The sequence below is a fragment of the Pipistrellus hanaki genome (genome assembly GCF_964339955.1).
Source record: "Pipistrellus hanaki genome assembly, chromosome: 2".
In the NCBI taxonomy this organism is placed as follows: Eukaryota; Metazoa; Chordata; class Mammalia; order Chiroptera; family Vespertilionidae; genus Pipistrellus; species Pipistrellus hanaki.
The window spans coordinates 124,481,031-124,504,324 of record NC_140504.1 but is presented as its reverse complement, the minus strand read 5'-3'; the positions used below and the strand labels follow the sequence as shown (position 1 = coordinate 124,504,324).

At 41.1% G+C, this 23,294-nt stretch overlaps 1 protein-coding gene across 1 annotated transcript in view; it reads left to right on the top strand.

The window, feature by feature from the left end:
- The window catches only part of DTNBP1 (dystrobrevin binding protein 1), a 129,561-nt gene that overhangs the window by 2,169 nt on the left and 104,098 nt on the right, over positions 1–23,294 (top strand). Inside the window, exons 2-4 of the mRNA XM_084872745.1 lie at positions 10,920–10,973; positions 11,645–11,695; positions 18,783–18,843. Of these exons, the coding sequence (XP_084728871.1) occupies positions 10,920–10,973; positions 11,645–11,695; positions 18,783–18,843 (166 nt within the window). The remainder of the gene's footprint in view (positions 1–10,919; positions 10,974–11,644; positions 11,696–18,782; positions 18,844–23,294) is intronic.

Sequence of the window (23,294 nt, the reverse complement as noted above, 5' to 3'; positions counted from 1 at the left end):
CCTATTTTACACAATTGACTATTTTGCCTTGCTGAGAAAAGATGAAATTAAACACAGCACACGTGTATATTACATACAGGAACTGAGGGATTCTAAGATGAAAGTAACGTGGCTCTCACTTCCCCAAATTTTCAAATTGGATTTGGCATTCCTTTAAACCACTTGGTGTTAATGCCCACAGAAGCCAGAGCAGCTCAAGTAATTGGCAACTAACTTCAAGGGTTCCCGTTGCCTCAGGGAATCAGTCAGTACAACTGGCAGGCTTTTTCAGAGCTGCTTCAGTGTGGCCACTGTGGCCTCAGTCATCGAGAGCAGCATTCTCATCTCGGTGCTCATTTTCAGTTTCTGAAAATTTATGTAACTGGTGCTTGAATATAGGAAAATTAACTTTTTAAGTACAATAGGCTAGTCTTTATTCTCACGTATCTGATGAATGCCATGAATTTCTACCTTCCATTTAAACTTAGAAAGAATGAAACTAAAGTTCATCAGTTAAGGGCAGTGTAGAGATTGCTGGTGGCCTGCGGGGGACTCTACGTTATCCAGGGACTTGTGGCCTTTTTGGCAAATTTTTATTCATGATATTATGTCAACATTGAGACAAACCTATAAGTTATGTCCCCCTCTGACCTAAGTGGGTGGCTAGGTGGCCTGAAGGGATTGAGGGGATTGGTTCTAGACCTCTTCCCCTCACTAGAGTCCTGTTTAGATTTTACTCACTCAGAACTGGGAGATAGTCACATAGACTATATGCTTCTCCAGGAATGATTTGAGCTCGGAGGGAAACTTTTAGATATACTGAAGTGCACACTTCACACCACCGTGGTCTTCTTTTTTCTTCAGTATAAAACTTTTCATTTTAATGAAATATTCAGAATAAATTTGATTAAAAATTTGCAATTAACAGTTAAGTATTTAGGAATAACTAAATGAACTAAGTTAATGTTTTTCTTTATTAGTTTTGCAAACATGAATATTTAAAAGTATTGTTGATGCTAAAATAATGTCAGTTGCTCGATAAATGTAAAAGATGAATGAACAGGATCTTAAACAGAGTATACTTAGTTGTGGGTAATCTTCCCCACACACAAAATCTCCCTGGACAGTAATGAGTTCATCCACTGGCAGATGAGCTGTCCATTCAGGATTTTTTTTAAGATATATTTTTTATTTCAGAGAAGGGAGAGGGAGAGAAAGATAGAAACATCAATGATGGGAGAGAATCATTGACGGCTGCCTCCTGCATGCCCCACACTGGGGATTGAGCCTGAAACCTGGGCACATGCTCTGACTGGCAGTGGAACCATGACCACCTGGTTCATAGGCTGACGCTCTACCACTGAGCCACGCCAGCCAGGCTGTCCATTTCTAGAGACCCTGGCCAACAATCCTAAAAAGGTTAGCTCTCCACCACACCAACAAAGAGCCTAAGGACACAAGTGCTCGCTCCCAGGCTCCCAGTTCGGAATTCACTCTTGGGAATAAGGTTAATAGGCGCTGACTCAGCTGGGCCAGCCTGGCCCTAGTCCTTCCAGCAGTGTCCACACAGCGTTGCAGCACTTTTAGAAGGTGGTCATTGGCTCATCTGCAGAACAGTTCTGAAGGTGCATGAAATAGGCACGAGGATGTTCACATTTGGGACATGGCTCTGCTGTAGAATCAGTGTTCTCCCAGGCAGCTGCTCCGCCAAACTTATCATCCACAGCTTTCAGCTTTGCATATTTCCTATTTGTTACCTTGGAGTGGGGTGGGGGAGGGTGTGTGCACAGAGGGGCAGGTGTTGCAGGCAAAATGGTGGCAGCGGTCCCCCTCCTGCTCTGCAAGCCAGCGGACTCAGCACCCTCAGGCTCCTGCAGCCCACTCTGGTCTTTGAGTTTACCTGTGGAGTGGCTATGACCAAAGACCTCAGGGTTGACATATTCAGGCATGCAAAACCCTCCAGGGAACCGAAAAAAAAAAATTAAGATTTACTTAATGATTTACAGCTGCCTGTCACCAGCCGGCATTTCCTGTTTGTAATACTCTAAGTCAGGTGTCTTCAAACTACGGCCCGCGGGCCACATGTGGCCCGCAGAGGAGTCTGATCCGGCCCGCCAGGTTTTTTGGGCAGTGAGCACAGCCGAGGTGTTACAGTAGGAATTAGTAGTTCATATAGTCCGGCCCTCCAGCTCTCAGAGGGACCGTGATCTGGCCCCCACTTTAAAAAGTTTGAGGACCCCTGCTCTAAGTTCTGTGCATGGGGATAGAAACTGTTACTATTGGTCCTCCAAGACCATAGGTGTTTGCCCCTCAAAGCCACCTCTGCGCAGTATACTCCTTCTTTCTTCTCCTATCCTATAGTACCGAAACCTGCTCAAAGGAGAGGATCTATTTATCTAATTATCAGTGTGTTAAAATGGTGAGGTTTTGCCTGAAATGTTACCTTTTTCCAGGACTATTTACCTTTTTAATAAGCAGAAAGCTATCTCAATATTCAACTTCACCTAATAGATGCTTACTGATTTGTTACCACGTGCCAGACACCAGACTAGGCTCTCAAACTGTACCTTTCTATAGAAGCATTTTCCATTTTATTTAAAAAAATATTTAAGAGGTCACATGCTCAGTTTTTATAATAGCTGATGAGGTTAGATGAGTAGGAAATTGAGGTGCAAAAAAAGAGAATGCCACTGAGGTCACCCATGCCATTGAATCAGCTAGAGAAAAGCACATTTTCTGTTCACCAGTCATTGCAGTGCTAAATGTGTCGTTCTGTTCAACTACTTCTTTTTGAATTTTTGTCTAAGCAGTTTTGCTCATCACCTTCATTTCTTAATCTAATACTTTTATGTTAGTATTTTTTACAAAGCTTGAAAAAATAAATGTGCTGGTGTCAAATTAAGGTCAAGTGTTTGGAACAATCTAAAAATAAATTATTGAAGCACTATGATGAATTTGAGGTTTTAGTGCTTTGAGCTCAAAAGAGTGCATTAGTTGCTTTTGGTAGAAAATAATTGTCAGGTGGCTCACTTAAGTCTGTATATTAATATGCTCACACAGCAACACTTATATCTTCCTGGGGCATACGGTATTAGGAAGGTTAGGAACAGTGGAGAAGCCTGTTATAGGGACTGGTGCATGGGGGTCCTCCACTGTATTTCACGTTGGCCCGATAATGTAATAGTTTCTTACCTTTCTTGATGGTGATGCTTTTTATTTGAATTGGCTCTGTAGTTTACAGAATGCTGTCTAAGTCATATTTGAAAGTTTATTCAATTCTTGTTGCAAATCATTATAATCAGTATAATACTACTATTTTATTTTTGAGGAAACTGGAGTATTACACCTAGATCATTATTTCCTTCTCAGCATGTCATGACATTGTGTTGTATTAAATCGACTTTATTAATGGGTTGTTTCCAGCACACGATTACTGTGAAAAACTTAAGTAGGGTTATCTCAAAATAAAAATAGTAAGCTATTTTCCGTTGAATTCTGGCTCTCAAATATACTTCAGAATGTAACTTCTTGCCTTTTTTTTTTTTTTTTTTTTTTTGCTTGTTAATTATTTTTCAACTTAAAATGAGAATCATTTTAACCTTTTATTTTTTTCTCTCCTGAACTTGATTGTTTCCCACTTCCTTCTAGCTACTTTATATTTTCTGAAACAGTTTCTATTCTGAATTTTGGCACATTGATGGTTTATGTAGAACAGATTTGATGAGAAAAGATGAATATTTAAAAGACTGTTTTTGTTAAAAAAATTTTTTACAAAGTTTCAAACATATACAAAAATAGAATAACACAGTGAACCCCATGTGTTCATTGTTCAGATTCAATAATTATCAACTATTGCCACATTTGCTTTGTCTCTCTTCTTATTTGTAAAATAAATCTTGGACTTGTCTGTTATATCTCTCATGCATCAGTTTGCATCTCAAAAAATACAGATATTATATAAAAGCAATGCCAGTATCATACCTAACAAAATGAACACTAATTCTTTGATATTATCAATTGTGCAGTCCATAACTAGATTTCCTGGTTTTTAGAAATGCCTTTTTACAGTTTATTTGTTCAAATCCAGATCAGATAAGTCCCACACATTACATTTGGTTGAAGACCAGTTTTTAAAGCAGATGGCTGTTAAGGAGCCACATGGAGAAACTCTCATTGTTCCCATCAACAATTTTATTTTCAACTCCCTGTAACATTTCCTCTTTCTCTGTTATTTCCAACTAATCTTTTTTTCATTATTTGAGGGGAGGGAGTGGGAGAATCCCAAAGTTGATATATTACAAATGAGACATTAAGTTAATTTTACTTTTAAAGTGATCTTTATTGAATTCTACCATTACATAGTAATTCAAAGTTCTGCACTTTTAAAGATATCTAAATATTAATATGACTAGGATTAATGGTAACATCTTACTTAATAATAGACAAACATGCTAACTGATATACTTTCGCAACACCCACAGCCAATCAGGAGTGAGTATGCAAATTAACACACAAAGATGGTGGTTAATTTGCATATGTGGCTGCCAAGTGGCCAGAGGCGCTCTTTCCAGCCTAGGAAGGTGGAAAGGCGGTTCAGGCCAGAGCGAAAGTGGTGCCGGCAGCCAGGGAAAGGAAGGCCCATTCTGGCACAAATCTTCGTGCATTAGACTTCTAATTATGCAATAAATTGACTAACCAATAATGCAGTATAAGCTTTTTATAAAAGTGTGAGTGAAGAAAACCTGTGACATTCAATATGAATTACTTTTGTTACCAACAAGGGGACCTGGCCCTTGGTGGGTCTGGCTGGAGCCAGCCAGTAGTGTGTGTGTTCTTGACTTCATGTAGGAAAAATTTCACAGCAGGAGTCTGGGTAACTATGAGGGAATGTTATTAAAGATGGGGACAGTAAAACAAGAAAGTGCTTAGCAACAGGAGAAACTAGGCTGAACTACCCTAGTTCTCGGGGAAGTCAGAGAAAAGGGGGCGTTGGGATCAGGTTCAGGGGGTAGCCTGGGACAAGGGGCCGCTGCCCATTGCTCCCCTGGTTGCAAGCCTTATGGGGTCCGTTAGGGTTTAGGAGATACTTCCTGTGGTGGAAAAAAGGTGAAAAGGAATGGCAATGGCTGCTTCTCAGAGGGAGAGCACAAGCTGGGTCCTTTGTCTGAGGGTTTATCTCTTTCTCACAGGCAGGAATCTTAGGGGAAGTCTCAGGAGGGTTTCAGCAGAGTAAAAATGAGTTTTCTAGGTTTGCTTCTCCACTGATTGGTCAGTTTCAGGATAGGGGGTTCTCAATCATCACAGCTGATACTGGTATCACCCACCTGGTTCTGCCCCTTTCCTGGGTCTGAAGCTGAAACACAACTGAGGCCTAGATGTTATCTCTAGAGAGGTGACTTCCTGTGTCTGTTGTGAATTGCTCTGTCAGTTTGTTTAGCTATCTTGTATCAGTTTCCCTATTCTACTTGTCCTGGTTTACTGACCAGTTTCACGTTGATTAATAATACCATGTTCAGTTTATATTCAGTGATTTGAGTTTACCAAAGTAAGAGAAATAGCACTGGCAATGTTGATCATTTCTCATTTTTTTGTGCAGTATTTCAGACTTGTGTTTTGTTTTTTTTTCTCTTTTATCATAGTTATAAGTATACTAGAGGCCCAGTGCATGAAATTAGTGCACTGGGGGGAAGAGGGTCCCCTTAGCTCAGCCTGCACCCTCTCCAATCTGGAATCCCTCAGGGGATGTCTGACTGCCTAAACCAGCAGTTGGACATCCCTCTCACAATCTGGGACCACTGGCTCCTACCTGCTCACCTGCTTGCCTGCTTGATTGCCCCTAACTGCCCACCCCCTGTCAGCCTGATCACCCTAACTGTCTCTGCTTCACAGCCTGATCACACCTAATAATTGTCCCCCCCTGCTAGCCTGGTTGCCCCCAACTGTCCCCCCGCCAGTTAGGTTGCCCCCAACTGCCCTCCTCTCCCCCCATTGACCTGGTCGCTCCCAACAGCACCCCCTGCCGGCCTGGTTGCCCCACGCAGCCTGCTCTTCAGTTGTTTGGTTGTTCCCCACTAACCCCCCTGCTAGACTGGTCACCCGACACAACCCGCTATTCAGTTGTTTGGTCATCCTTCACTAACCCCCCCTGCCAGCCTGGTTGCCCCACACAGCCTGCTATTTGGTCATCCATCTGGTCATTTAGGTTGTGATGGCCCCTGGCTTTTAATATATTAATATGGATAGATATACTTTATTTAGTACTGCCAAAGTAACCGGTCTACTTAACCTTTTTCAGTATTCTTATGTTTTACCTAAAAGACTTGCACTATTTATTTTTTAAATTAAAGTATACTTGGTATTCAATATTATTAGTTTCAGGTGTATAACAGAGTGATTCGACATATTTATATCTTAAGATGTGCTCACCATACTAAGTCTAGTAATCATCTGTCTAGTAAACAACTGTGTAAAGCTATCACACTATTATTATGGACTAGATTCCCCTTCACTTTTTTCACCCATCCCTTATTTCCTCTGGTAAGCATCTTGTCTTTCTCTGATTTATTTCTGAAAGGTTAGAAATAAATATTTGAAATACCAACCTAGATATTTGTGAGATCACGTAAGAGTGGTCCAAAGAGGATCTTAGCAGTTCCCTTTCAATATCCTTCTAACATCTGACCATTGGAATTTTCCTGAATCACTAAAAATAATACTGAAATAATTTGGAGTGTAATGACTGACTAGGATAATCATACCGAGGATTTCACAACTAAGTGTCTTTCTCACACTTTGGAGTGGAAATGGTAGAGCATAGCAATCAAAGTAACTTTACCTACTCGTTGCTTAACCTACTTTAAACCAGATTTACAAGTTTCCAAAGTGAACTTGGAAGTATTTATGTTTCTGTATGACATATTAGACTTTTTAAATACAACTAGCTGTTTTGGATCAGTGGATAGGTTAGGCTGTGGACTGAAGGGTCCAAGTTTGATTCCAGTCAGGGTCATGTGCCCGGAGTGTGGGCTCAATTCCCAGTAGGGAATGTGCAAGAGGTAGCAGATGAATGATTTTCATCATGGATATTTCAACCTCTCCCTCTCCCTTCCTCTCTGAAATCAATTTTAAAAAAATTTCTTTAAATAAAGGAATAAAAATAAATACAACTTCCTAGACTCATCTGGAGAGATATATACAAATTAGTTTGTAGTAAAGAAATTATTGAGTCTTTTCAACATTCTAGATAAATTAATCTCATTGATTTTTTAATTTTCGAAAAATAACATAGAATAACATAAATATCTTAGTATGTAATTGGCATTCTAATTCATTAAAGTTGTTTGCTCAGAAGTTTCTGTCTGGTGGTTAGCCAGGCATTATTGATAAAAAAAACAACACATGGAATCCTGTGTCAGGGTTTGCGTGTACAGTTGTGCAGGTTATACACTGCACAGCACAGGGTTGGGGCATTTGTACATGAGTCAGCTTGTATATGAACAGGACAGTTTCTGGCTGGTGGCAGTGAAGTATCTTGAGGAAGGAGCACTTATTTCTGTTTTTACAAAGGCTGTGTAAGGGCTTGCAATGGTTCTGTGGCCTATGTTTCAGGCTCTCTTTAGAAATGAATATTTGTTAAAGTAATCAAGAAGAGCCTGTACAGCCCAGCTAGCATGGTTCAATTCCTGATCAGGGCTTGATCCCCAGTGTGGCACTTGCAGGAGGCAGTTGATCAGTGATTCTCATCATTGATGTTTCTATCTCTCTCTCCCTATCTCTCTCTTTGTCCCTTCCTCCCTGAAATCAATAAAAAATTATGTTTTTTAAAAAGAGCATGTATAGCAATACTGTCTCATATGAGATTATATCATAATTTAGCACTTGCTTTTTGGTGACCTCATTAATATAGTACAGAGACCACAGAAAAAAATGGTAACAGTGGGGCAGTGAAGTGAAATAAATTATACAAAGTTTATGAACTTTATATTTTACATATAGAAAAGCCTACTTCATTTTATATATGCATTTCTGGCCCATTTATCTGTTTTCTAGTCCAATAATTTAAAAAAGCAAGTAGAAAGGTGAGAAGCTGTATAGTTAAGGAGCTCACAGAAGGAGTAAGGTATCCAGTGGTGAAGATGGAAAACTTAAATTTAGAAAAAATAGACATAGGATCCCAAACAAATTTTAAAAAAAAACTAGTGTGGATTGGTGTCAAGCTAGGAGATGAAGAGACATCCCTACCTTATAAATGTGAGGAGAGTACTGTTTTGCCACAAAATTGGTAGTCATAATTTTGCCCTAAAATTGGTAGTCATAAACAGAGTACTGTTTTGCCACAAAATTGGTAGTCAGTGGTAGTCATAATAATGATCTGGAGTTTATCAGAAAATGTCAAATAAAACATACTATACCCTCTTTAATGAAAGAGTTTTGTAATATATTTTAGAAAGCTTTATTTTAAAACTAGAGGCCCAGTGCCCTCTGGGGTCCCTCCGCATGGCCTGCGGGGATGGGGCGGAAACTGGCAGTCCAACACAGCCTGCTCATCCCAGCCCCACTGCGCCTGCCACCACCGCCACGTGGTAGGCTCGCAGCTGCTCCCATCCTAGGGTGATATCAGCGCTCATGACCTACCGTAGAAGCGCCTCGGGCTTGTGCCCAGTCAGTCCAATGCTGATCCCAATCAGGTCCGGGTCCAGATGGGGGAGAGTTGAGCAGGGGGAGTGTTCAAGGGAGAGGCTCATGCTGCTGCAGCTATGCTCACCAGCTGTGAGCCCAGTGTCTGGTGCCTATCAGTCAGCTGAGTGGAAGTAATGACCACCAGGGGGCAGCTCCTGCATTGAGCATCTGCCCCCTGGTGGTCAGAGCGCATCATAGCAACCAGTGGAAAGGTCAAATGGTCACTTAGGCTTATCTATGATTATAAAAGCATAATATGCTAATCAGACCAGGAAGCAGAACAAATTTCCGGACATCATTCCAGACCTACTTCTGGAGGAAGCCTTGGTGGTGGGGGCCGAGGCAGAGGTGGTTAGGGGCGATCAGGCAGACAGGCAGAATGGTTACAGGTGATCAGGCAGGCTGGCAAGCAGTTAGGAGTGATCAGGCAGGCAGATGAGTGGTTAGGAGCCAGCAGTCCCCGGATTGCAAGAGGAATGTTATAATAAATGGTTGACATCCCCTGCGAGGTCCCAGATTGCAAGAGGGTGCAGGCTGTGCTGAGGGATCCCTTACTCCCTTGTGCTGAATTTCGTGCACCGGGCCTTTAGTCCTATATACTAAAGAGGTAATAAGCAAATTGACCCTCATGCCCTCGCACAAGATGGCCGATCCATGTGGTTAAATATGGCTGCCACAAGATGGCTGGCAGGGGAGGGTAGTTATGGGCGATCAGGCCAGCTGGGGACAGCAGTTAGAGGCAACCAGGCCAGCAGGGGAGGGCAGTTGGGGGGCACCAGGCCAGGAGGGGAGGGCAGTTAGGGGCGATCAGGCCATTAGGGGAGGACAGCTGGGGGGGACCGGGCCTGCAGGGGAGGGCAGTTGGGGGTAACCCTGCTGGGAGGGGAGGGCTCTTGTGGGGTCCAGACCTGCAGGGGAGAGTAGTTTGGAGTGACCAGGCCTGCAGGGGAGGGCAGTTGGGAGTGACTAGGTCAATAGGGGAAGGCAGTTAGGGGTGACCAGGCTGGCAGTGGAGGGCAGTTAGGGGCAGACCGGGCTGGCAGGTGAGGGCATTGGAGATGACCAGGCTGTCAGGGGACAGCAGTTGGGGATTATTGGGCCAGCAGGGGAGAGCAGTTGTCAGCAATTGGGCTGGCAAGGGAGGGCTCTTGGGTGTAATTGGGCCAGCAGGGGTGCAGTTAGGTGTAAATCAGGTTGGCAGGGGAGTGGTTAGAGGGTGATTAGGCTGGCAGGCAGGTGAGCAGTTGGGAGCCAGCAATTCCGGGTTGTGAGAGGGATGTTCGACTGCCGGTTTAGGTGTGATCCCACAGGGATTGGGCTTAAACCAGCAGTCGGACATCCCCTAAGGCAGGGGTCCTCAAACTTTTTAAAGTGGGGGCCAGATCACGGTCCCTCAGAGAGCTGGAGGGCCAGACTATATGAACTACTAATTCCTACTGTAACACCTCGGCTGCACTCACTGCCCAAAAAACCTGGCGGGCCGGATCAGACTCCTCTGCGGGCCGCATGTGGCCTGCGGGCCCGTAGTTTGAAGACCCCTGCCCTAAGGGGTCCCAGATTGGAGAGGGTGCAGGCTGGGCTGAGGGTGACCCCCCGCCAGTGCACAAATTTCGTGCACCAGGCCTCTAGTATACATAGATTTATCTTTATGGTTGAAAGTATTGTTGAAAGTATTTCCCTATGGAACCCCTCCACCCTGCACATGACCCCCTCCCCTTGCCACACTATTATCTGTGTCTGGGGGTTATGCATACATGTAAACAAGTTTTTTGGTTAATCTCTCCCCACCCATCTACTCACTCACCCCTAAATTTCAACAAATGGTAGTACTTAAAGAGATTTGAAGTTTTACTTAATAAAATGTGCTACTTAGTTCTCTTTATGAAACCTACCAAGTACACATAAGTGGACCTCTTTTTCTAATGATGCCAGATAAATGAGGTTTCTCTAGTTTGATCACACAGAGGAGCTGTTTCTACAAAGGGTATTTGGGACAAGGAAACAAAAACATTTGCTACAATTTTTCTATTTGTAGTTTCTCACATATAGTAAAGACTATGTTTGGACTATATACAACATATAATATTTACTACAGATTTTCCATTTGTAATATATAATACATAGTAAAAACTATGCTTTTACAAATACTTTTTCTTACTAAAAATATTGGCTTCTTCAATCCAAAATATGAACAACTGTGTAATTTACTATTGAAAAATTTTCTTGAGCTCTAAGAATATTTTATATTTGTTTAATTATAGGTTGAAGACTTTAAGTGACAAGTCAAGAGAAGCTAAAGTAAAAAGCAAACCAAGGTAAGCTTGTGCTAAGAATTTACTATGACCTAAATTTCATCCATCTTGTAGTTATAGTCATAATGGTATAATTAATTTAATGGGTTTTATATCTATTAAGTGCATCTAACTACAAAACAACTTATGATTATTTTAAATTTTGTAACACTGGAAAAATTTTTGATAAAATTGTAAATGATTGAAAAAATGGTTAAGTGTAATTGTTTTACTCTGAAAATCAATGGCTATTTTTCATTAATCATTTTATTTGCATACTAAGAGCAAATTAAAAATCTTGCATTAAAAAGCAAATTAGTAATGGAACAGTACCTGGCAAGCAAACATCTTTAGCTCTGTTCACTTTTTAATAATGTAAAGCACATGGCCAAATGTCACTTTCAACCTAGAGATAATGAGCTTTCAAAAAAATTCTTATTTTGTACCATATTAAAGTGTTTATTATTATGTGCTGAAACTAATTTACTAGTATAAGGCCAAGTGATTGTTGATAGAATACAACAGTGTACTTTGAAATAAAGCAATATATTTCTCTAAAAGATTAGGTAAGTTGTCATTAGTGATTTTAAAATATTTCATGTTACAATTGACAATGCCAAAATTCTTATATGTAACTTTTTTTAATTGGCCTAAATTAGAAACCGTTTTAATAAAATAAGTGTTTCTTTTGGCAGGACTGTTTCATATTTGCCAAAGTACTCTGCTGGATTGGAATTACTTAGCAGGTAAGTGTTTTCATTTAAATAAGAAGATTGTACTTCTGACTATTTTCTTGTCTAAAATATTTTATAATTTGTAGATAGAAACTTAAATAATAATGAAATTTTATATGAACATAGTGATTGGGAATTATTTGCTTATTCCTTTCTCAGAAGGGCTTTTGCTTTTCATTGGTTTATACAAAGGCTATTAAGACTGAGCAGAATGATCAAATTATATTTACTACTCATTATTTTATGTATCTTTATTATGCTTACTAGAGGCCAAGTGCATGAAATTTGTGCACGGGGATGGGGGGGGGGTCCTCTTAGCCCAGCTTTCTCTCCAATCCGGGACCCCTCAGGGAATGTCCAACTGCCAGGATCTGGCCTAAACCAGCAGTCAGACATCCCTCTCACAATCTGGGACCGCTGGCTCCTAACCTCTCACCTGCCTGATCACCCCTAACTGCCTTCCTGACAGCCTGATCAACCCTAACTGCCTCTCCCTGCTGGCCTGATCACCATTAACTGTGCCCTCTGCTGGCCTGGTTGCCCCCAACTTCCCCTTTGCTAGCCTGGTTGCCTCAAATTGTCCCCTCTCTGCCGGCCTGGTCACCCTGCTGGCCTGGTCTCCCCCAACTGCCCCTCCTGCTGTCCTGGCCACCCCATGCAGTCTGCTGTTCATTCATTTGGTCACCCTCACTAAGCCCCCCTGCCGGCCTGGTTGCCCCGCAGAGCCTGCTGTTTAGTTGTTTTGTCATCCCTCACTAACCCCCTGCCAGCCTGGACACCCCACGCAGCCTGCTTGCTGTTCAGTCGTTGGGTTGTTCGTCACTAACCCTCTGCTGGCATTCTTACCTCGTCACAAGAAAGTTGATCTTGTTTTTTTTTGTTTTGTTTTTTTTAAAATATATTTTATTGATTTTTTACAGAGAGGAAGGGAGAGAGATAGAAAGCTAGAAACATCGATGAGAGAGAAACATCGACCAGCTGCCTCTTGCACACCCCCTACCGGGGATGTGGCCACAACCAACGTACATGCCCTTGACCAGAATCGAACCTGGGCCTTTCAGTCCACAGACTGACGCTCTATCCACTGAGCCAAACCGGTTTCGGCAGAAAGTTGATCTTGAATTTGAGTTCTCAATCATTTTCTTACTTTGATTCTTACTTTTTTATTATTTCTTCATGGTTTTATAGATATGGTTTTCTTAGCTATGACATCAAAAGCATAAGTAACGAAAGAAAAAATAGAAATATTGGACTTCAGAAAAATTAGAAAATTCTTTACTTCAAAGAACATGATCAAAAAAGGGAAAGAAATTACAATCTACAGAATGGGAGAAAATATTTGCAAATCATATTCCTGATGAAGGACTTGTATTTAGAGTATATAAGTAAGTTTTATAACTCAAAAATAGAAAGACAACCCAATGAATAGCCAAAGGATCTAAATAGATATTTCCCTAAAGAAGATATACAGATGGCCAATAAGCATATGAAAAGGTGCTCAACATCATTAGTCATCAGGGAAATGCAAATCAAAACCACAATGAAATAATATTTCACACCCACAATAATAAGAAAGACAGATAATAACAAGTATTGTTGATATGGAGAAATTAGAAACTTTTTGTATTGCTGGTGGGAATGTAAAATGGTGCAGCTACTGCGAGAAAAAGATTGGTAGCTTCTCAAAAAGTTAAACATAAATTTACCATGTGACCCAGCAATTTCACTCCAAGAGAAGTAAAAACATATGTCAACATAAAAAATTGTACACAAGTGTGCAAAGCAGTATTATTCATAAACCAGTATTATTTATGATAGCCAGAAAGGAGAAACAGTACAAATATTCATCACCTGAATAGACAGACAAACTGTGGCATATTCATACAATAGAATATTATTCAGTCACAAGGACTGTGGATGAAACTTAAAAACATATTAAGTTAAAGAAACCAACACAAGAGCCCACATATTGTATGAAATGTCCAGAAGAGAGGAATTCATAGAGACATTAAATATATATGTGGTTGCCGAGGTTTGGTGGAGAGAGAAATGTGTAATGACTGCAAATGTGTATGTTTTTTGGAGGGATGAAAGTTTTCTGAAATTAGATAGTGGTAATAGATGCCCAAATTTGTGAATATACTACAAATACTGAATTATATACTTTAATAAAACTGTTAAATATGGTTTTATATGTAGTATGTTGTTATATGTAGTTCTGTAGTTAAAAATGTGTCCTCTGACAGATACGTAGTTAAGATGTGTGCAGTAGAAAGTATGGTTTTTCCTTATCTGTATTTATTTATTTATTTGGTATATATAATTGTTTAAAATATTACATATGTATCCTTTTTCCCTGATTGACCCCCCGCCCCACGACAAGCCCCCACCTCCCCAGTGTCCCTGTCCGTTGGTTATGCTAATATACATGCATACAAGTCCTTTGGTTGATCTCTTACCCTCCTCCCTCCCCTGCCTTCTCTCTGAAGTTGGATGGTCAGTTCAGTATTTCTTTGTCTCTCGATCTATTTTTATTCATCAGTTTATATTGTTTATTATAGAAGGCACAGAGACATTTGAGTATTTTTATTCACCAGTTTATGTTGTTTATTATATCCCACATTTATTTATCTTTCTCCTACTGGCTTATTTTGCTTAGCATAATGCTCTCCAGGTCTATTCATGTTGTTGCAAATGGTAAAGTTCCTTTTTTTTTTTTTTTTTTTATAGTGGCATAGTCTTCCATTGTGTAGATGAACCACAGTTTTCTAATCCACTCATCTGCTGATGATCACTTAGGCTGTTTCCAAATCTTAGCTATTGTAAATTGTGCTGCTATGAACATAGGGGTGCATGTGTCCTTTCTGATTGGTGTTTCTGATTTCTTGGGATATATTCCCACAAGTTGGATTACTAAATCGAATGGGAGTTCCATATTTTAATTTTTTGAAGAAACTCCATATTGTTTTCCTCAGTGGCTGCACCAGTCTGCACACCCTCCAGCAGTGCACTAGGGTTCCTTTTTCTCTACATCCTCTCCAGCACTTGGCGTTTGTTGATTTGTTGATGATAGCCATTCTGACAAGTGTGAGATGGTACCTCATTGTCATTTTGATTTGCATCTCTCTGATGATTAGTGACTTTGAACATGTTTTCATAAGTCTCTGGGCCTTCTATATGTCTTCTTTTGAAAAGATTATATTTAGTGATTTTGCCCATTTTTTAAATTAGATTCTTTATCTTCCTTTTGTTAAGTTGTATGAGTTCCTTGTAAATTTTGGAGATTAAACCCTTATCTGAGATAGCATTAGCAAATATGTTCTCCTATGCAGTGGGCTTTCTTATTTTGTTGATGGTTTCTTTCACTGCAGAAGCTTTTTATTTTAATGTAGTCCCATTTGTTTATTTTCTCCTTAGTTTCCATTGCCCTAAGAGCTGTATTGGTGAAGATATTGCTACAATATATGTCTGATATTTCGCTGCCTACTGAGACTTCTAAGATTTTTATGGTTTCCCATCTTTCATTTAAGTCCTTTAACCATTTTGAGTTTGTTTTTGTATATGGTGTAAGTTGGTGATCTAGTTTCATTTTTTTCCATTTATCTGACAAAATTTCTAGCACCATTTATTGAAGAGTCTATATGGACTCCATTGTATGCTTTTGCCTCCTTTGTCAAATATTAATTGAGCGAAATGGCTTGGGTCTATTTCTGGGTTCACTGTTCTGTTCCATTGGACTATATGTCTGTTCTTGTGCCAGTACAAGAAAGTTTTGAGAACAATGGCTTTGTAATATAGCTTGATATCTGGTATTGTGATCCCTCCAACTTTGTTTTTCTTTTCAGGGTTGCTATGGCTATTCAGGGTCTTTTTTTTTATTCCAGATACATTTTTGGAGAGTTTGTTCTAGATCTGTGAAATATGCCGTTGGTATTGTAATGGGATTGCATTGAATCTGTAAATTGCTTTGGGCAGTATGGACATTTTAATGATATTGATTCTACCAGAACATGAACACAGTATGTTCTTCTTTTGCTTATGTCTTCCTGTATCTCTTTTTTCAATGTCCTGTAGTTTTCTGAGTACAGGTCTTTTACATCCTTAGTTAAGTTTATTCCTAGGTATCTTACTTGGTACAGTGGTAAATGGGATTGTTTTTTCAGCTTCTCTTTCTGTGAGTTCATTATTGGTGTATAATCCTTATCTATATTTATAATGACACTATACCTACATTTTGCTTTCTCTTTTCTCATTTGTTTGTTAATCCTCACCTGAGGATATTTTTCCATTGATTTTCATGGAGAGTGGAAGAGTGAAGGAAAGATGGAAAGAAAAATCAATATGAGAGAAACACATTGATTGGTTGCCTCCTGCATGGCCCCAACTGACCAGGGCCTGGGCTAGGGAGGAGCCTGTATCAAAGGTACCTTGTGCTTGATAGGTTTCATACCTGGGGGAATCTTTGGTCTGCAGGCTGTCTATCCCTTAAGCAAAACTGGCTAGGGCTCTTTTCTCATTATTTATTTGGTTTCTTTTTATGGTTGCTAAATTAGAGATTTGCCTTTTCTTCTCTGAAATGAAAGTGCTCAATTTGATAATAATTTACCGCTTGGTTTTGTTGTGTGAAGAACATACATGAACCTGAAAGGAGGTATAGTAAAATTTAGTCAGAGGTATAATGTTTACTGTTTACATTTTATCTTTATTTTTTAATTATTTAGTTGAAAGACTTTATTCAAAGATTTATTTTGGAGATGTAGACTTTTGTCTTTTCTAGTTTTTTTAGGATGAAGTACATTTTTGGACTTAATATGAAAAATTTACAATCATAGGAAGGTATCTATAAATGTGTTCATTCATTGCACTGAAATTCTTTTCTCTTTAGAACTAATACTTGAGTAGAGGAAAAGCCATTTTTAAATAGCAGATATCTAAATAATTTTTAAATTTTAAAAAATTTGTGATAACATCTATACTAATAAAAGAGAAACATGCAAATTAACCATCACTTTGCTACACCCACCAGCCAATCAGGAGCAAATATGCAAAGCAACCCAACAAAGATGGCGGTGGCCACGATGCTGGAGAGAGCAGGAGGCTTGGGTGGTCCTCGGTGAGGGAGGAAGCTAATTTTCTTGCCTGCCCTGGCCAGCCCTGGCCTTCACTCAAGGTTACAAAGTTTCAATTATAGAAGATAAATAAATCCCAGATACCTGCTTCCAGCCGGCCCTGGCCTCCACTCAAGGAGGCTCTGAAAAAAAAAAGTAAAAAGAAAAAAAGGAGGGCTTGGAGTCTGGATCGCTGGGGAGCATAGCCAGCCTGCAAACAGCCATCATCCCCTCACCCAGGCTGGCCACACCCTCATGGGGTGAGGATCCCTGCTGGGGGGTTTGGACAGCTTGCATACATCTATAAGCTCCTCACCCAGGCTGGCCAGGCACCCCAGTGGGGTCCCCCATCCTGATCCAGGACACCCTTCACGGCAAACTAGCCAACCCCCACTCATGCAACAGGCCTCTATCTATGCTAATAAAAGGGAAATATGCTAATTAGGCTGGGAGACCTTCCAGGAGACCTTCAGGATGTTCTTCTGGACAAAGCTATGGTGGTGGGGCCGAAGTAGAGGCGTTAGAGGCCAGGATGGGATGGCAGTTGTGGGTAATCAGGCTGATGGGGGGAGCGGGGTTGTTAGGGGTAAGTAGACTATCGGGGGGACAGTTGGGGGCGAGCAGGCTGTCGGTGGGGGTCAGTTGGAGGTGATTAGGACAGTGGGGGGCAGTTTGGAATGAGCAGGCTAGTAAGGGGGCAGTTGGGGACGAGCAGGCCAGCAGGGAGGGAATTTGGGGGCGAGCACACTGGCACAGGGGAAGTTGGGGCGAGCATACTGGCACAGGGGGTAGTTGGGGGTTATCAGGCTGGCAGAGGGAAATTGGGGGCAAGCAGGCTGGCAGGCAGAGTGGTGAGCGGCAATTAGGCAGGCAGGCAGGTGAGTGGTTAGGAGCCAGCAGTCCCAATTGCCAGAGGGATGTCCGACTGCCAGTTTAGGCCTGTTCCCTGTAAACCGGCAGTAGGACATCCTTTGAGGGGTCCTAGATTGGAGAGGGTGCAGGCCAGGCTGAGGGACACCCTCCCCCTTGTGCACAAATGTGCACCGAACAACTAGTCCTATATAATAAAGAGCTAATAGGCAAATGGCCATCATGCCATTATGGCTCAGACACTCAACACTGTGGGGAGAGGCATGGGGACCAGCCAGGCACAAATGTGCTTGTGAGAGAGGAATGGGCATAAGCCAGGCTGTGGCCTGGAAGAGGGACAAGCCACATGTCCCATGGTCCCTCGCGCCAGTGGCTGGGGCTACGGCCTAAAAGAGGGACAATCTGTCCACCCAGTGGTCATGGGTGCCAGCAGCTGCGTCTGTACCTGCAGCCCGGGAGAGGGACAAGCCGCCTGCCCTGTGGTCCTGGGCACCAGCTCCTGGAGCTGTGGCCTGGGAGAGGGACAAGCTGCCTACTCGATGGTCCTGGCTGCCAGCACCTATGGTTGCAGCCTGGGTGAAGCCACCCGACACAGTCCCTTGTGGCCGGCCAGAGGGCGGGAAGCCCGGATCCCAGGTCCTGTGACTGGCTGGAGGAGGGAATTCTGGGTCCTGGGTGCAGGGCGAGGCAGAGGTGGTTAGGGGAGATCAAGCTGGTAGGGGAATAGTTAGGGGCAATCAGGCAGCCAGGCAGAGGTGGTTAGGGGCCATCAGGCAGGCAGAGGTGGTTAGTGGCGATGAGGCAGGCTGGCAAGCGGTTAGGAGCCAGCAGTCCCCGGATTTCGAGAGGCAATCATGGATGTTTATTTAATTCTTTGAATTAATTACCCAATACTACCATTATGTATTGTGTTGCTCAAATTTTCCCAGATTTGACCATTGGAAGCCCCTTCAAAGTGACTCCTGTATCCTTATGATATATCCCCATTATTTTTTTAGCTTTTCTTTTCGGAAACCATAGGATGTTCTAGGCTCATCTTTAAATAGTATTTTTAAACATTTTAAAATATTAAAATTTTGAATTATTTTTTGCATTTTGAATATTATTTTTGCTTTTCTAAGGTATGAAGATACATGGGCTGCACTTCACAGAAGAGCCAAGGAATGTGCGAGTGCTGGAGAGGTAAAGAATTATTGGTTAATCTTATACTTGTGGGATATGCTAGTTTTTAAAAAATTAGATTTATATTAAAATGTTTTTCAGGATATCTGAAATTGAATTTAGCAGTTGATTATGAAACTCCCTATTTAAAGCACATAATATTTCATAATATTTCGGTCAGGTAATTTAATTAGGCTTAGAGAGTTTGACTTTTATTCTCAAGTCACAAGTAAATAGATGGTTCATCAAGGTATTTGAGTCTCATGTCTTTGCATATGTAAATTACAATGTGTAATTTCTTTTTACCCACTATTTAAGAATTTCTTATTATTTGAACAAAAGCTTAACTTTGGTCAATCTACCTAAAATCACTAACTTGCTTAGCAAATAAATATAAAATTTTAGGGGTATCAGCCTTAATTCATTTAAAAGTTCAAACTATTCTCTAGCACTATACATAGAGTATATAATGAATATATGTGACTTATAATTAAAATTATTTGGTCCATGTACTTAGAGCTTTAGCCAAGATAAAATACTCTGTGCTATTAATGTCAATCAAACTTCTTTCTAAAGACAGTTTTATGATTCTAGTGTTAAATTAATTTAGACTGACTTAACCTTTACCTACATTAGTGAGATTGTAATCTATACTAATAAAAGGATAATATGCTAATTAAACCAGGTGATGGACATCTTCTGGACATCTGACTTCCTTCTGGACAGTTAGGGGGCAACCAGGCCAGCAGGGGGGAAGTTAAGGGGGGAACTAGGCCAGCAGGGGATGGCAGTTGGGGGGGACCCAGGCTTGCAGGGGAGGTCAATTGGATGGGGGAGACCAGGCCTTCAGGGGAGGACAGTTGTGGGGAGGGGACTAGCCTGCAAGGGAGGGCAGTTGGGGTGGGGACTAGCCTGCAAGGGAGGGCAGTTGGGGGGAACTAGCTTGCAAGGGAGGGCAGTTGGGGGAGGGGACCCAGGCCTGCAGGGGAGAGCAGTTGGGAGGGACCAGGTCTGCAGGGAAGGGCAGTTAGGGGTGACCAGGCCTTCACGGGAGGGCAGTTAGGGGCAATCAGCTGGCAGGGGAGCAGTTAGGCATCAATCAGGCTGGCAGGGGAGTGGTTAGGGGGTGATCAGGTTGGCAAGCGGAAGAGGTTAGGGGCAATCAGGCAGGCAAGCAGGTGAGTGGTTGGGAGCCAGCAGCCTAGATTGTGTGAGATATGTCCGACTGACCATTTAGGCCTGATCCCTTGAGAGGTCCCAGATCGGAGAGAATGCAGGCCAGACTGAAGGACACCCCCCCTCCCCTGCATGCATGAATTTCGTGCACTGGGCTTCTAGCGTATTAATATTGACTAACCTCAGATTTTATTAGAGGAAGGGAGAGAGATAGAGAGCTAGAAACGTCGATAAGAGAGAAACATCGACCAGCTGCCTCTTGCACACCCCCTACCAGGGATGTGCCCGCAACCAATGTGCATGCCCTTGAGCGGAATCGAACCTGGGACCTTTCAGTCTGCAGACCGACGCTCTACCACTGAGCCAAACCAGCTTCGGCAACTAACCTCAGATTTTAAAGATAAATATGGAGGACAAAATTTTAAGGTTAATTTGTGAAGAACAGAAATAGCATCGTCTCTCACTTAACTTTAATAATCAATTTCTGAAAATCAGATGGTTTATGCAAACACTAACCAGGAACCTATTTCTTATACTGTAAATGTGAAAAATTACAATTTGTTACATGTCAGCCCCAAACCTTCAACCAATTTTCTAAAGCATATTTAAAACAAGCAATATGTCTATGTCTGTACATGGGTGGCTAGCAGTCTATTAAGATGTAAAGTGCTGAAAACATAGTTTTCTGATTGCCAAATTTTTGGTACAGTTATTAACAAACAGTTGTTCATGGGCAGTTTTTGGCCTCTCAACACTAGCAAATGCAAGGCATGTGTCTCCTTTATGGATGTGCTCCTCAAACTGTCCTGTGATTATCATGTTCTAATAATTATATTTTAAATGTAATTTCAGAATCTTCTCGTAGTTTTTTTTTTAAATATGTATCTTGCTTAAATATAAAGTTTTCCTGTATAAATGTTAAGCCGAACTTAGTATTGTTTGTTATATGTCTTGTGAATACTGAATGAAAAACAAAAGACATTCTGCCTGGGACACATTCTGCAGTGCTTGGCTATATTGACAGATAAATTCAGCAAAGCATAAAAAACAAAATATACCACGTTCATTCCAGGATTAAGAAGTTGATTTGAGCCCAGCTCATAGTTGAGCGTTGACCTATGCACCAGGAAGTCACAGTTCAATTCCTCGTCAGGGTACATGCCCAAGTTGCAGGCTTGATCCTCAGTGTGGGGTGTGCAAGAGACAGCCAATCAGTGATTCTCATAATTGATGTTTCTGTCTCTCTTTCCTTCATCCTTTCTCTCTGAAATCAGTAAAAATTAAAAAGAAGATGTTGTTTTGACATTAGAAAGTCTTTTAAATGTAATTGACCACATTAACACATTAAAGGAGAAAAATATATGATCATCAGATTCAGAAAATACGTTCAGTAAAATTAGGTATCTACTCAGTAAAACATTTAGCAAGGTTTTAATAGAAGATAATGTCTTTGTACTGCTATCTACCAAAACCTGCAATTTTTGACTTGCTATATATTGATCCCACATTTAACTGTTTTGCTAAATCCACTTATTCTTGTAATTTGTTTTGGGGGTGGGAATTCTTTTATGGAGATGGTAGGTTTTGTTTCTTCCCTTCCAATCTGTACAACTTTCATTTCTTCTTATCTTTTTACACTGGGGAGAATCTCCAGTATATTGTTGGATAAAAGTAGTTAACAACCTTGGTTTAAATTCTTCTACATCTGTGTTATATTTTGAATGCAGGTCAATGTTAATTGAAGATTTTTTTATTATGGCTGCCCTGTTCTGTCATGGGGAAAATAAAATCACTAATATTTTTAAATTAGCAAAAAAATGTTGTTTACCTTTAAAAATACACACTTGCACTTGGCTAGCATGGCTCAGTGGTTGAGTGTCAGCTTATGAACCAGGAGGCCACGGTTAGGGTTCCTAGATTGCAGGCTCAATCCCCAGGAGGAGCATGTAGGAGGCAGCTGATCAAAGATGCTTATCATTGATGTTTCTATCTATCTCTCTCTTCCTCTTTGAAACCAATTTTTAAAAAGATTTAAAAAATAAAAATAAGTAAAATAAAAAATAAAAAAAGACCTTGGTTTAGATTTTGGTTCCATTATACTTAAATGTAAACAAGAAAACTATACATATTTTAGAAAATAGAAGGCTAGAAAAAGATTTCTTAAACAAGGCATTAAAAGCACCAACCATAAATACAAATATTGATAATTTTTATCAAAGCTTCTATTTATCAAACAATATCATTAAAATATTAAAAATTCACAGAACATAGTACAGCTATTCAGAAAATATGAATAATCCCTACAAACCAATAAAAACAGGACAGTAACCCAACAGAAAAGCAAGCAAAAGGTAGGACCTGGCATTTTATTTTATTAATTAATTAATTTATTTAATATATCTTATTGATTTTTTTTAAATATATTTTTTTATTGATTTTACACAGAGAGGAATTGAGAGGGACAGAGAGTTAGAAACGTCTATGAGAGAGAAACACCGACCAGCTGCCTCCTGCACACCCCCCACTGGGCAACCAAGGTACATGCCCTTGACCGGAATCTAACCCGGGACCTTTCAGTCCGCAGGCCGATGCTCTATCCACTGAGCCAAACTGGTCCCGGCTTTTATTGATATTTTACAGAGAGGAAGAGAGAGGGATAGAGAGTTAGAAACATCGATGAGAGAGAATCATCAATCAGCTGCCTCTTGCACACCCCCTACTGGGGATGTGCCCGCAATCAAGGTACATGCCCTTGACTGGAATCGAACCTGGGACCTTTCAGTCTGCAGTCCGACGTTCTATCCATTGAGCCAAACTGGTTTCGGCGGACCTGGCATTTTATGGAAGAAAAAATATGGAAGTGGCCAATAAACATGAGAATGTATTCAAATTTTATTAGTAATCAAGGAAATACAAATTAAAACCACAAATTCACACTCCTTAGATAATCAAAAATTTAAGCCTTGAGTTTTCTGGGCAGACAGTTATTATTTGCAGTAGATAGTTTTGTTTCTTCCCTTTCAGCCAAAACATAATATGCTAATGATATGCTCAGGCCATTCAACTGCTCACTATGATGTGCACTGACCACCAGGGGGCAGACACTGACCAGTAAGTTAGCTTGGTGCTGGGATCCGGCCAATCGGGACTGAGCAAGGCAGATGGACATGCCCTGGAGCCCTTCCATAGTCCCTCCCTAGCTGGCCAACCTTCTTAGTCCTTCCCTGGCCTTGATCATGCACCCATGGGGTCCTTCGGCCTATCCTGCGCCCTCCCACAATCTGGGAGCCCTCAGG